A 14,911-nucleotide genomic window follows, 5' to 3' on the forward strand; every position below is an offset into this window, starting at 1 on the left:
AAAGGGGGCATAATTTGCTCAAAAAACATGTCAGAGTTATGGGACTTGACCCAGTGAGGTTGGTAATTGACCTAGAAAAAGAAAAAATAAGTTTCAAATCTATATGCCTTTTAGAAATAGCTGTATGTACTTGCACGCAAAAGTTTAACCAGAATTTTCTAAGTCCAAAAGGGGGCATAATTTGGCCAAAATGAAGGTCAGACTTATGGGACTTGCTGCTATCAACTAGATTTATAACCCCGAAGACACATGTGAAGTTTCAAATCAATATCTGCATTAGTTTTGGAGACAGTAACTTGCATGTAAAACTTCAACCAAAATTTTCTAAGTGTAAAAGGGGGTATAATTTGCTCAAAATACATGTCAGAGTTATGGGTCTTGACCCAGTGAGGTTGGTAATTGATCTAGAAAAAGAAAAAATAAGTTTCAAATCTATATGCCTTTTAGAAATAGCTGTATGTACTTGCACGCAAAACTTTAACCAGAATTTTCTAAGTCCAAAAGGGGGTATAATTTGGCCAAAATGAAAGTCAGAGTTATGGGACTTGCTGCTATCAACTAGTTTTATAACCCCGAAGACACATGTGAAGTTTCAAATCAATATCTGCATTAGTTTTGGAGATAGTAACTTGCATGTAAAACTTTAACCAAAATTTTCTAAGTCCAAAAGGGGGCATAATTTGCTCAAAATACATGTCAGAGTTATGGGACTTGACCCAGAGAGGTTGGTAATTGACCTAGAAAAAGAAAAAATAAGTTTCAAAGCTATATGCCTTTAATTGATGGCTGTATGTACTTGCATGCAAAAACTTAACCAAGGTGTGACGCCGACGCCGACGCCGACGCCAGGGTGAGTAGAATAGCTAGACTATTCTTCGAATAGTCGAGCTAAAAACGATTGCAAAAATTTACAATATAAGTTATTTATAGTAACAACAAATGGAAGTAAATCTTCAAAAAAATCTAAGTCCACACAAATATCCTTACCAGTAGAGATAGGTCAAAATACACCTCAAAATTGGATGTAACATGCATATTGTACTACAGAAAAGTGGTCTTGATTTTTCCCTACGACCAATAATGAAAAAGTTACAATATAAACTGTTTATAGTAACAACAAAGGGAAGTAATTCTAGGTTCTTGCACAACTGTGCCAAGTTACATCAAAATCCCTCCATGCATGAAGAAGAAATGCGCCGGACAAAGTCATTCTTGTATCTGACCTTTGATCTCTAAGTGTGACCTTGACCTTAGACCTAGGGTCCTGGTTCTTGCTCATGACACTCAGTCACATGGTTGTGAAAATTTGTGCCAAGTTACATCAAAATCCCTCCATGCATGAAGAAGAAATGCTCCGGACAAAGTCATAATTGAATTTAACCTTGACCTCCAAGTGTGACCTTGACCTTTGAGATAGGAACCTGCGGTTTGCGCAAGACACTCCGTCTCACTGAGGTTAACATTCAGGCCAAATATAAACGAGATTGCTCCATGCATGTCAAAGTTATGGTCTGGACAAACAAATCCGGACGGACGGACGCACGCACGCAAGGCCGAAATGAGAGGGCCGTTTCTTTTGTTATTTTCTTTTGTCTGAATAGGGGGCCCTGGCCCTTTAATCTATTGATAACGGATTGAAGCTATTGTTCTCTTTACCATTAGATGGCCCTCTCCTTTCTTTTTAGTTGCCCGTGCGTACGCACGTACTTACACCGAACAGCCATTTGGATAACTATGTCCTTGCTTCTGCAAGTGGGCTCGACAAAAATTGTCTGTTTGTTGACAAATTTCACCACAAAAATGTCACACTTTCCCCCAGGGCAGTAAATGATTTGATCTTTACATAACTTTCTTTTCAAACTGCTGATCTTTACAGTAATTGCTGCTAATTATGCATGTTTTTTTATATGCCTAGAAGTAAAAAGTGCATGCTTTGCATGAGATACTATGTACGCAGCTACCTAAGCCTACAATAAAGTTTTAGCAGAGTTGTCTCCATTTCTTCCAGATATCTTACCCAGGATCATTTTTTCAGTTCAAATAATTTTTTCAGAAAATTATATCTAAAATATTTTTTCAGACTGCGTACTTTGATGCAGTTAGCTGCATATATATCTAAAATAGATAGTGCCTACTTGAAGTTTGTATATTTAGTTACACTGCCTATAAACAATGTCCAAAGTTGTTTAAGGATTTTTCTATTCAGATCTGACAGCCCCTGATTGGTGTAATTCCGACCAGTACTTTCAGACAAATGTTTAAGCATTAACAAACTTCAGATGAGCAAAAGATGTGTATTAACTTTTTAATTTTATTATTATTTCACAACAAATATACCTGATTATCGTAGCTTTAACTCTTGGGGGAGTTAACTGCAAATTCAGTTTCCCACCAACCAATAATCTCACTGTGGCTGTAAATCTAGAATCTTTCTTCAACACTTGTGGTGGCTGTTGTTCTACTATAAATGTACTGAAACAAATAAAGTAATGTTATACCAAGATATCATAAACCTTCAACCACAGACTTATCCTGATTTCCTTTTTACAATTTACTTTTAGATTAAAATCAAGTCAAAAACAGAATAAAATTCTTTAAAAATTTAAGACATTAAAATGTAAGATCTCCTGATGACCTAAAAATATTAAAAACAAGAGCTGTGTAATGACAGCACACTACTATATGAAGCCCTTCCATATTAGCTTACATACAAATGCTGAGAAAGGGGCATAATTTTGCTAAAATGTAAGCCAGAGTTACAAAACTTGCCATGTGATGTCATCCCATGATGCCAAAGATGTGTGTAAAACCTATAACAGTTTGGTAATGGAATTCCTGAGAAACGTGCTTACATGCAAAACAGTGACAAAATTCCTATGTTAAAATAGGCATAATTCTGACAAAATAAAAGCTAGCCTAGAGTTACATAACTTACCATACCAGGAAAACCTCATGATGCAAAAAACATAAATTAAGTTTTAAACCATTTGCCCAGTTGGTTTTTGAGAAACCTGCGTACATGCAAAACTTTAACCTGAAATTTTAAGTTAAATAGGGGCACACTTTCAACAAAAAAAATCAATTGCTGTTTTTTAGTAACCGTGACCAAAAATACCATCCAAAGCTAGTTCTTCATGTAAGCTTGCTTTACATCATGTTTGATGACAGTATGTCAAATCGTTACCTAACTTAAAAGCTGGAAACCATCTTTCTGAAAATCCAAGAAAAAATCTATTTTCAGGAACTGGTGTTCTTTACCTTGACCCTATGGTATCTAAATGGCTTATTTTATTACCAAAAAGAAAATGTTAAAGGTCAGACCAGAATTAGAACCAATAGTCATCTAATGCTCTCCAAAATTTCTACAATAAGATTACTGTCATGGTGGAATTTTTGAAGTATGCAGATTAATTAACCTTTAGTCTGCTGTGATTTTGCCTTAGCTTGGTTTTTGAGATATTTGCCCATGATTAAAGAGATCCTCATATTTAACCTGATTTTAAGACATAATTATAAAACATATCAATTAATCCTTAATATCATATTTTAACTTTAGTTTGAGTGTTATGATGCCGTTTTAATAAATTTACTCACAGGCTGCCATAAATAAAAAAAAAAGTGATTTCCATTTTCACATGCTGAGCCCATGTTTTATTCGACCATACACTTCTACTGCTTTATCAAAACGTGCAGAACTACCTTAAAAACTAACCACCTTAAAAACTGAAATATTTAACCTTTTGTAAGTCAGCTTGATGGCTCCTTCACATTAGAAAAGGCAATCCTTGGAGAGGATTGAAACAAAGCAGTAAGTGGAAAGTGATAAGAAGCCAGCAAACCTGAAGTCCCTTCAACTATTTGCATTTTATCAGTATGCTAAAAAGTTTACAAGTATCTATACACACCTAGTGACAAGGTTTGAGAGAAGACCAGTTACTAAACGGTTAAGGTCCGGTTGAAGATCAGTTACATTTTGGGGAACATCAATTGGCAACTGTTGTCGCAGCAAATCTACTTTGATAATTTGCATTCTGTTACGCCAGATAAGGTCTGCTAATGACTCGCACCTGAAATTTAAAAAATATGTGGTAAAACTTTTAGGAAAAATGAAAATAAATTTCATTCTCATGATTTCCAATCTACAACAGAACCATATTCCTACCCTCACTTCAAAAAGTTCACCAAATAATAATAATAATTAAAGTGAAAAATGTCGATAACAACACAGACATAACAAAGCAATCTTCAACAACTTGTGCCGAGTTTAACCATTTTATGAAAATATCGTTAGAACTTAGAACATTTTTCAGTTTAACACTGAAATACTTTTGAAAGAATATACCAACAAACAAGAAGACTTAGTGTTTCAGTGGTAAAAAATTAGAATACAAAACCAAACATCACCAAATTCAATCCTAAGTCCTCCAATTAAACCCTTTTTTTTTCAGATTAGAGTTCTGGTTATACATGCTGTGCACAAGGCATGCACAAACATAAAATTACATAGGCTGACACAGGAAACACCGATACAGAACATTTTTATGGAGGAGCGACAAGTACTTTAAAGTATGGGATAAGTTTTGTTTTCCAGTTTTATTTCCCAGAAAACCACTGAGAAAACAGCTAAAGCATAGTTACACCTACATACTGTGAAATCATTAATATTAGTGAGGGACAAACTCGTGGTAGAGTCAATCCACAAAATTTAAACCCAACGAACAAGTAAAATTACCATTCATTTTATGTTCAAAAGTTGAAATCCACGAATTCATATTCCAACGAAATTGCTGTTTTGACCAAAAACAAGAAATTTCATGCCCACGAAATTAAATGATTTTCCAGTATACAGTACCGTAGATACCCGTGTATAATGCGCAGTTTTTTTACCCCAGGAACCACCCCCGAATCGTGGGTGCGCATTATACACAGGTATAGACAATTTTCCAGCTTCAAAAAACAAATATTTTTACGTTTTCGGCCATTTTCGTAAAGGGAAACTACTCTTAAAGGATTGTCTAAACTACGGATAGTTGCCGTATCGTTATCATCCCCGATATATACCACGTAAATTTAGATAATTAAAGAATATTATTAAATATGAAAACTTATGATAAAACATAACATTATTTTGTTATAAGATGAAATTTCAAATAAAATTAATGCAGATACAGCAATTTTTGGTTGTGTGTTTTCTTTAATTGAGACATGGTAAAACTGCGAACAACAAAACTGACACAAGTCACTACGGGTGCATTCTCACTAAATGCCGATAATTGGCGATAATTACACTTCGTTTCATATTTGTTTGATCTGTATAACATCTGAAAAAGTATGACCTTTGATCTGTATGTAATTGTCCTTTAATGACGAGAAGTTTGTTCGCGGTTTGAACTAAGCAGGTCGTGTCAGTATCTGCATGACTTTATAAACCCTTCCAAAATAAAATTCACCAGATTCCAGGATCTACCTTCAATAGATGCTATCACTATTGTCTATTGTATCAAAATATTGTCATATCAGTATGGGTCGCCAACGTTCATCGTACACAGCCAGAGAGAAATTGAGAATCATCATCTTCGCAGAAGCCAGGGGTAACAGAGCAGCAGCTCGCGAGTTCGGCGTCAATGAAAGCAACGTTCGTTTATGGCATAGACAGAAGAGTCGTCTAGAACAACTCCCGAGAACGAAACGGGCCGAGAGGGGGAGGGCTGCACATCATCCCGAATTAGAGCGCGTCATCGTAGAATGGGTCACCGAACGTCGTCAGAGGGGCATAGCAGTATCAACGCTAGAGATCCGTCTTCAGGCCAAGCTTACAGCACAGCAGATGCACCTCCATGGATTCAAGGCATCAATGAACTGGGTTGTACGATTCATGCGACGACACCAATTATCCATCCGCCGGCGAACACACATTGCGCAGAAACTCCCGGAAGATTTTGAAGACAAGATCGTGTCGTTCCAGAGATTTGTCATCAAGATGCGCAAGATCAACGAATACGACATGTCACAGATCGGCAACGCAGACCAGACTCCGCTCACGTTCGACCTGCCGTCTGCTACAACCGTGAATGCATCCGGCTCCAGAAACGTCACCATCAACACCACGGGGAACGAAAAGAACAGGTTTACAGTCATGCTTGCATGTACTGCTGATGGCGGCAAACTTCCACCGTACGTTGTTTTCAAGAGGAAAACACTACCAAAGGGGACCAAGTGGCCAAAGGGACTCGTCGTTCGGTGCCAAGAAAAAGGGTGGATGGATAACACTCTGGTTATGGACTGGGTTAAAACAGTGTGGGGACGTCGACCTGGTGGTTTTACAAAGAAGGCGCTGCTGGTGTTAGACTCGTTTCGGGCCCACAAATCTGAAAACGTCAAGGACGTGCTGAAGCAAGACTTCCGGACCGACATATCGATTATCCCGGGCGGCATGACATCGATACTCCAACCACTGGACGTCAGCGTCAATAAGCCTATGAAGGTGCTTCTACAGCGCAGATGGAATGAATGGTACGCCGGTGATGAGCATTCGTTCACAAAAACAGGACGTATGAAGAAGCCGGAATTAGAAGATATCTGCCAGTGGATCGTCGATGCGTGGGCGGAACTGGATCCCAACATTATCGTCGGTGCGTTTAAGAAATGCTGCATATCAAATGCCATGGACGGGACAGAAGATGATCTGCTTTGGGAAGATAAACTGACTAGCACCAGTACTACCCCCGATGATGAGGAGGAAGATGATCTGACGACGGACTTCTATGAGCCAACCTCCGAAGAAATATCCGATGACTTCATCCAGCGCTTGTTGGACAGCGACGACGACGACGAAGAATTCGAGGGCTTCAGCGACGATGACTTCATCGATTCTGAGAACCGTTAATACCAGTATAGACCCACTCAGAAGCCTTTCCCAAGGCTTAAATAACGGCACTTTTAAGTGCCAACCAAATATTCCAGAAAGGGGAATACCTCTCAGATATTGTCATAAAAAACGGCACTTTTAAGAGCCACTTCTCAGATATTGTCAAAAACGGCACTTTTAAGAGCCACTTCTCAGATATTGTCATAAAAACGGCACTTTTAAGAGCCACTTCTCAGATATTGTCAAAAACGGCACTTTTAAGAGCCAACCATATCTTCCAGAAAGAGGATTACCTCTCAGATATTGTCAAAAAACGGCACTTCTAAGTGCCACTACAACTTCTCAGATATTGTCAACCTTACGTTTATTGTCAAAAATGGCCGTTTCATTTATTTTTTCGCTACAATATTATATTTCCAAACATTTACATTTTATAAATTCATAAATATTTGTTTGTATTTAAAATAACAACAATAACTATTTTATTTTATTCTGATTTTTCTGATTTCTATTTCATGAAAAAAAATCAATAGTTTGGCGAGACCAACTATTTTATTTTTCTGGTATTTATTTTACGAAAAAAATCAATAGTTTGGCGAGTCCAATTACGCTATCCGCCGCGGAAATATTATATTTCCGAACATTTACATTTTATAAATTCATAAATATTTGTTTGTATTTAAAATAACAACAATAACTATTTTATTTTTCTGATTTTCATGAAAAAAAAAATCAATAGTTTGGCGAGACCAATTACGCTATTCGCCGCGGAAGTAGTCATTCCGGCGTCGATGTAAACATTACATTCAATTTTATTTTGCCTAGAAATTGATCAAAATTGATGAAAAAAAGTTTTTTTTCCTAGGATTTTGGTTCCAAAACGGGGGTGCGCATTATACACGGGTATCTACGGTATATCCTCATTATCTATAACCTGAAACACCTTAATACATATTTTTCAGGAAGTTGCACAGAATAGAGTTATCAGAAGCGACTATAGACTTAGATCGCACACCAACAAGCATGATACACGCACACACAAACTAAGAAACGTTACCATTTCTGAAGAACATCAATCATAGTAGCATCAAATGATGCACCGTTGAGAGCCAGTTTCTGCTTCTGTTTCCATGCAATTAATTCATCATCAACAACTTGCTTCGCTAATGTTTCTAATGTTGTCAATGTGTCTTTATGTTTACTTGCTAATGCCTAAAATAGAGAGTTTTAAAAATTGGCTAGATTTGGAAATAATTAAGAAATGAAATATTTTTTTTGGTGTTCATGCAAAATGAACGACAGAATACGATTGGCAAATCAATGAATCGCAATAGAAATTCGTGTTTGATTTACCAATCCTTTTCTGTTGTTAATTTTGCATGATCTCTAAAAAATATTAATTCATTTCTAAGATTTACATTATATTTCCTTTCCATTTGTAAACAAGATTATATTATAAATTGCACACATTTTGTTGCATTTAATATTAAAATTGGCTTCCCAGCCATTCTGTTCAAAAGACGGAACAACTGCGATGTCATCATGCAAACGTCTAAGAACAGTGGCCAGTTATTACTAGGCAGCATTGTCCTTACTCTGGAGCCGTTTATACTAAATGAACGTCATAATTTTCAATGGAAAAGAATTGGGCCTGGCAATGTAAATATTTGCCCTACTAAAATTTTGCATTTAAAGAACTAAAACATGTATATAAAGTATGTTTTTTTCCTACGACCAGTCTATCAAAATGTATAGAAACTCTTAGGTTTTTTATGTAAAACTAGAAATGTTGACCTTACAACAAACTGATAATACTAAAACCTCACTGACTTTGACTGACACATCTTCTAAAGTAAACCCCATATGCTACCATTTGTTAAATATGAACTAACACTTTAAGGATAAATTATATTTAGAACTGGGAGTGAGGTAAAGAGCCAAGCCTTTAAAATGGCTTGGGCCAAAGCTTGACTCAGCTATGATACAACAGAGAACATGTCGTGTATATGAGCATTACTTTTGTAACCTTTCACCTGGTTCTGGAGTAGTATTGTCAGTTTTGCTGTTCTACCAGGCAGTGTTGCAAATAACTTTGTGGGTTCAATTTATGGCTCATGCTTAAATTATCTAACTATAATAAATCAAACAAACCAGTCTTTGTTGAAGAATCTGTTGAGCTGAAGAAAGGAGCTGTCGATCCATTTCTTCCTTCTCCTGTTTCAATTTAGTCTCCATTTCAGCACGGCTTGCACTTGGCGGCTGCTGCTGTACATGTGTAAGGTTTGCTGGTAAAAACAGTAAAAAAGTTAACATCAGTAAAGTTTCTTTCTTTTGCAAGAACTAACAGTTTCCAACCATTTAACAAGAGCTGTCAGAGGACAACAAGGCTCGACTATTCAACAGCCTTGTCAACTGAATAAATTAAAGTTGAAAAAGGGGCATAATTTTATAAACTAGAGCTATCACTAAAGGTGATGAATGTACCCCCCGCATGCAATGACACAGTACATTGCAATTTGACGCACACAAGATTGCATAATTATGTGGACTGTATGTATATAGACTGTATGTATACAATATAGTAACAAAAAACAAAGTCCCATAACTATGCAGAATATTTATCTAAAAGAACATAACATGCACCATGCACAACTAGGGTTGGTACTGATCACTTGTGTGAAGTTTCATTAAACTGTGTGCAAGGGTTCGGAAGATTAGGCGCGCACAAGATTGCATATGCAGACTGTATGTACATAGTATGCTAACGAGAAACAAAGTCCCATAACTCTGTAATCTTTGTTGCTGAAAGAACCTAACATGTCCCATGCACAACTACTGTTGTTACTGATAACTTGTGTAAAGTTTCATTAAATTGTGTCAAGGGGATGAGGAGAGATGGTGCGCACAAGATTGTGTCTATGTATTAGTACAGTAACAAAAAACAAAGTCCCATAACTCTGCAAATTTTTTTTCTGAAAGAACCTTACATGTCCCATGCACAACTACTGTTGTTACTAATCACTTGTGTGAAGTTTCATTAAATTGTGTCAAGGGGATGAGGAGAGATGGTGTGCACAAGACTGTGTCTATGTATATAGTATAGTAACAAAAAACAAAGTCCCGTAACTTTGCAATGTTTTCTTCTGAAAGAACCTAACATGTCCCATGCACAACTACTGTTGTTACTGATCACTTGTGTGAAGTTTCATTAAATTGTGTCAAGGTGATGAGGAGAGATGGTGCGCACAAGATTGTGTCTATGTATATAGTATAGTAACAAGAAACAAAGTCCCGTAACTCTGCAATTTTTTTTTCTGAAAGAACCTAACATGCCCCATGCACAACTACTGTTGTTACTGATTATTTGTGTGAAGTTTCATTAAATTGTGTCAAGGGGATGAGGAGAGATGGTGCGCACAAGATTGTGTCTACGGACGGACGGACAAACAGATGGACGGACAGACAACCTGAAACCAGTATACCCCCCTTACAACTTTGTTGTCGGGGGGGGGGTACAAAAAGCAAAACAGAGTTATGGAATCTATGCAATGTGTGTTCTTAAAGGCACTCGCTACAGTTTTTCCGGACAGATCGATATTTACCCCAACACCGTGCCAATTTGGTTTCGATGTAGCTCACTGCAGACTTGGTGCGGTCTTCTGCGCATGCCCGGAAGTAATTATCTAATGTCGCGTACGGCAAAAATTTGCAAATTATTTTATGTTCGCATGCATTTAATGTACAAAATGTATAATATACTGACTAAAGGTAAGGGTAAGTATCACCATGGTTACAAAATATATACATTTAAAGTACTTTTAGTTTAAATTGCTTCAATCCGACATATACTGGAGTCTGTTATTTATACCAGTGCTCAAACTCTGCATTGAGTCACAGCTGTTTCTAATCCCGTACCGTACATTCGTAAACTATAGGTTTTGTTTAAAAAAAAAGGGCGGAAACTTTCATCGTTCTATGCCATCAAAATGCTTCAGAAACAACTTAAAATCCACTTATTAAGAAATCTGCAATTTGATAATTTTATATATATATTTCTAAGTCATTTGCTCAAACACTGAATGAGTATTTCGTACCAACCTGCGTTGTATAAATGCCCGCCACACCCCACCTCGTTGTAATTTGATTTAAGCGAAATCTAATATGGTGACCTATCAATTTTCTTTTGTTTTAGATTAGGTAGACATAACCAAAGGTACGTGCAGAGTTTGATTAAATTCTATTATGTGAAACTCGATAAAACAGCAGAAGAACCAACTTAAAATTGACAAAAATATGCAAAAAATAGCCCTTTGGTCTTCTGAACAAGTATTCCTTTCTTTACAAAACCATGTTCTATTGATATCTCTGAGCATGTTTCAAATAGATATATTGTTTTCCATTATAAAAATGCTTAGATAATCAAATTTATGCTGATTATTGTACTTCACTGAAATATATTTTAGGATTACTGAAATTTTGAAAAATATTTAAAATAGCACCATATCTAGGGGCAAATTAAATTGAAACAAAGCTGGTGACCTAGTATTTTTATTTCATTTTTCAATACATCATAACATAATCTTTTAATACAAAACATTTCATCAAAATCTATTATTGAGAAAAAAATTACGAAACTGTAGCGAGCGTCCTTGACAGTGAATAAGTGTCTAAAGTTTCAATCCATTCCCACAAGTGGTTATTGGGATACCAGCTTACATACAGAAACATAACCAAATTGGGATGCCAATGCTAACACTGACAAATGGGTGAGTCCAATAGTTCTACCTAACCTTCAAATAGTCCAGCTAAAAATTAATAACAGATGAAAGACCAAACTCTCTACTGCCATTCAACTATTAAAATGATCAACTACATTAATCACAGCCTATATAAATCACTGCCATCACAAAAATTACACTTGGTGATGAAAATCATATGGCTGTTGCAATGAAATTCATTGACAAATATTACTTTTTTCATTTTTGATTTATTTTTACATGTTATCACCTAAATAAGCATTATATACTAGAAACAATAAATAACATGTAAAGTAAAATGTTGATAAAGACCACAACATGTTTTTCTTCCTCTAAGATTTTGTAAATAAATTAAAATTCAAACCTGAAATTTTTGCTTGGTTTTGATAATCTATCACAAATTTCTCCTGAACGAGCTGCATGTGACGCAAATCCTGATCTGTTTCCTGAAATAATAACAATAACTTAAGCTTAACTAAGGTGACTCATACCCCAAAATTTTATTTTATCAAAGGAATGTAAACACTCAGCACTCATGCTAGTTTTGTGAAAATCCTTTAGTTTTTTTAGAAAATTTGGAATGAACATGAAATAAAGCTCTTTTGACATTTGACCTTAGTCTTCACTGGATCTCAATATACATGATGGAGAACATGTGCAGTTATTTTAACCTTTAGCCTGCTGGCGGCAAGTGATTTTGCCTTTGCGACCAGTGCAGATCAAGATCAGTGCACATTTGCAGGCTGTGGTCTGCACTGTTTTATATTCAGTCAGTAAATTTTCAGTGAACACCCCTTGGAATAATAAGTGGTATTGCCCAAACTGAATGATGGACCAGTCCATTTTAGCAATTTAGTAGGCTTAGGGTTAAAATCCATTGAACAATGTCGGAGATATACCTTATGAATGGAATTAAAATTGCAGACAGATCCAATAGACATGAACGCCTTTAAGATAGCTCTTATATACTTTGTATTTAGGAATACAATTACATCTAGATGGTGCTCAAACTTACTGTCACTACATGATCATATTTTACTTATGACCATATTTTACTTGTTGAAAACTCAAGACCAAGATATGCGCAACACAAATTCAGATGGACATACAGACAAAGGCAAGTCTATGTGACCACTCCCTCAAAATTTCTTGTAAACTTAGTTTTAATAACATATTCAATTAAACTTCCCATATTTTATTATCTTCAAACATTGTCAAGTCCTTACACTGCATAATAAACATTATTTAAACATTTTATTTACACGGTTATCTAATATTGTTTTTATGACCTACATTTGTTCTTTTATCGAGGAGATCCATGCAACATTTTATTTCTTGTTTTGTCTTATCATCAAGCGTTGCTTGCATTGACGTCATACTAAGGGGTGACATCTGAAACAATCAATACATGAAATTTAATTGTCAATACATGTACACAAACTGATTCATTTAAGAAATAATAAATCTGTTCCTATATTTTATCAGTTAATAAAATATGGGCAGGAGTTTGGATGCGTAGTAATTAAATCACGAGTGCGAAGCAAGAGTGATTTAATTATTCGCATCCAAACGACTGCCCATGTTTTATTAATTGATAAAATTATTGGAACATATTTATTATTTCGATTCTAACAACGCAAATAATTCGCATTTTACAGTACTACATTTTCAGCGTAATACGTCATTTGAGTCATATGCTGTTACAATTTACCCCCTATGGTTAGAAAGTGTTGCATAGCCAATGGAACATATAGATATTTGTTTCTTTTTTATCAGAATTTTGAGAAGTATTTATAAATTAGTAATCTAACAGCTCGCAAACTAATTATGAACAGAATCATCAAATAAGGCGAGTTGACCCTGTGTTACGAGTGACGAGCTTAACTTTTATATGACGTCACGTCATTATGACGTCATACCTTGTTATACATTTATGACGTCACCGCTGAATCATAATTGAGCTAATTGAATTCGCTCGTAGACGTGTTTAACGGTCCTACACATAAGTCAGTATGACTTTTATCATATTTATGTTTTTGAAATGCTGTTTTCAACCGTTTGGCCAAGAAATAATTCATATGTAATGGAACTGAAGTCGAATCTCTTATGTCACAATCATAGAGGGTGAAATGTAACAGCCAACCATATTTTATCGTAGATTCATGTATAGGCGACTTCGCTATATGTTTATATCGCAATTGCTGCTGATCGTGTTAGAATACATAAATAAAATTCAATTTAATTATTACATTTTCATCAAGTTTATGATGAGTGATTGTGCCAGCTTTGTGTTGGGAGTCCTTGTGCAGAAACCAGTCAAAGATGAGTTTTTGTATTAGTGTCATCCTGGCATATTGTGGCATTTCATTTTTTATCATTCTACACGACTTTTGCACTATGGTAAAAATTTGTCCTTTTACTTTTGTGCATATTCCAAGACACCAACATGAAGCTGGCTGAAATCATCTTTGGAACCACCTGCCTGATACATATATTCTTCCCTCATGTGACCAAATTCCCACACTTGACACAGATCCAAAATGACCTAATATTTTTTATTAATTTCATTTTGATTATTGTGCCTACAAAATTTCCATTTGGGCCCTAACCACAAAAAATTATGCCAACATGTCAGATTTTACAGTATCAGAACTTAAATTCTCACAGATTCTGCAGTTCTGACCAAGTCCTCTTCATTCACCAAACAGTTGCGAACAATACGAACAAGGTTCATCGGCTGGTTACTGTACACATCCTACAACAACAAGAAGTCTGAATCTACACTTAATGTACAACTATTAGTTCTTCACAAACAATTTCTATAATGTTTCGTAAAGCACAAAATTAGTCTAGATACTCAGTCACAAAACTTAAGCCTTTCTGATAGACTGTTTCTGAGTAAAAACTTAACATGGGCCAATGGCAAGGTTGTATTCTAAAACCAGATACCAAACTCTTCTGCTTCATCATTGAGTCAGGATTCAAGATTACAAACCTTATGTTTGGAGACCATTTCGGAATGCTGTCTTGATTGGTCAATTTCAAACTTGTGCTCAGAAACATCCAATCACATCCAGGCGATTTAAAAATGGCCTCAAAACTCAGGTTTAAGACCCCAGAGATAGGATTAGGCTATTATTAAATATTCATTATTTTTCACATAGTTTCTGAAGCTTTTAACTTGTTGGGAGCCTGCAAAGTGGGAGGGCTGTTACTGTCAGAGAACTCAAATTACTTAACCCATACAACTGTATAACTGACAGGTATGTAAAGGTTCTTGCCAACC

The 14,911-nt window shown here is 35.8% G+C and overlaps 1 protein-coding gene across 9 annotated transcripts in view; it reads right to left on the reverse strand.

The window, feature by feature from the left end:
- Positions 1-14,911, reverse strand: part of LOC123561466 (signal transducer and activator of transcription 5B-like) — a 107,252-nt gene that overhangs the window by 71,277 nt on the left and 21,064 nt on the right. For all 9 annotated transcript variants that reach the window (XR_006688426.2, XM_053553159.1, XM_045353853.2 and 6 more), the window contains 7 exons: positions 14,291-14,380; positions 12,919-13,017; positions 11,990-12,071; positions 9,020-9,153; positions 7,926-8,080; positions 3,906-4,067; positions 2,338-2,472 (listed from right to left, as the gene is read on the reverse strand). Coding sequence is in view for 8 of the 9 variants with exons in the window: in XM_053553159.1 (XP_053409134.1) it covers positions 2,338-2,472; positions 3,906-4,067; positions 7,926-8,080; positions 9,020-9,153; positions 11,990-12,071; positions 12,919-13,017; positions 14,291-14,380 (857 nt within the window). In the remaining variant the exon portion in view is untranslated. The remainder of the gene's footprint in view (positions 1-2,337; positions 2,473-3,905; positions 4,068-7,925; positions 8,081-9,019; positions 9,154-11,989; positions 12,072-12,918; positions 13,018-14,290; positions 14,381-14,911) is intronic.

Source organism: Mercenaria mercenaria, chromosome 10 (assembly GCF_021730395.1).
Source record: "Mercenaria mercenaria strain notata chromosome 10, MADL_Memer_1, whole genome shotgun sequence".
Taxonomy (NCBI): Eukaryota; Metazoa; Mollusca; class Bivalvia; order Venerida; family Veneridae; genus Mercenaria; species Mercenaria mercenaria.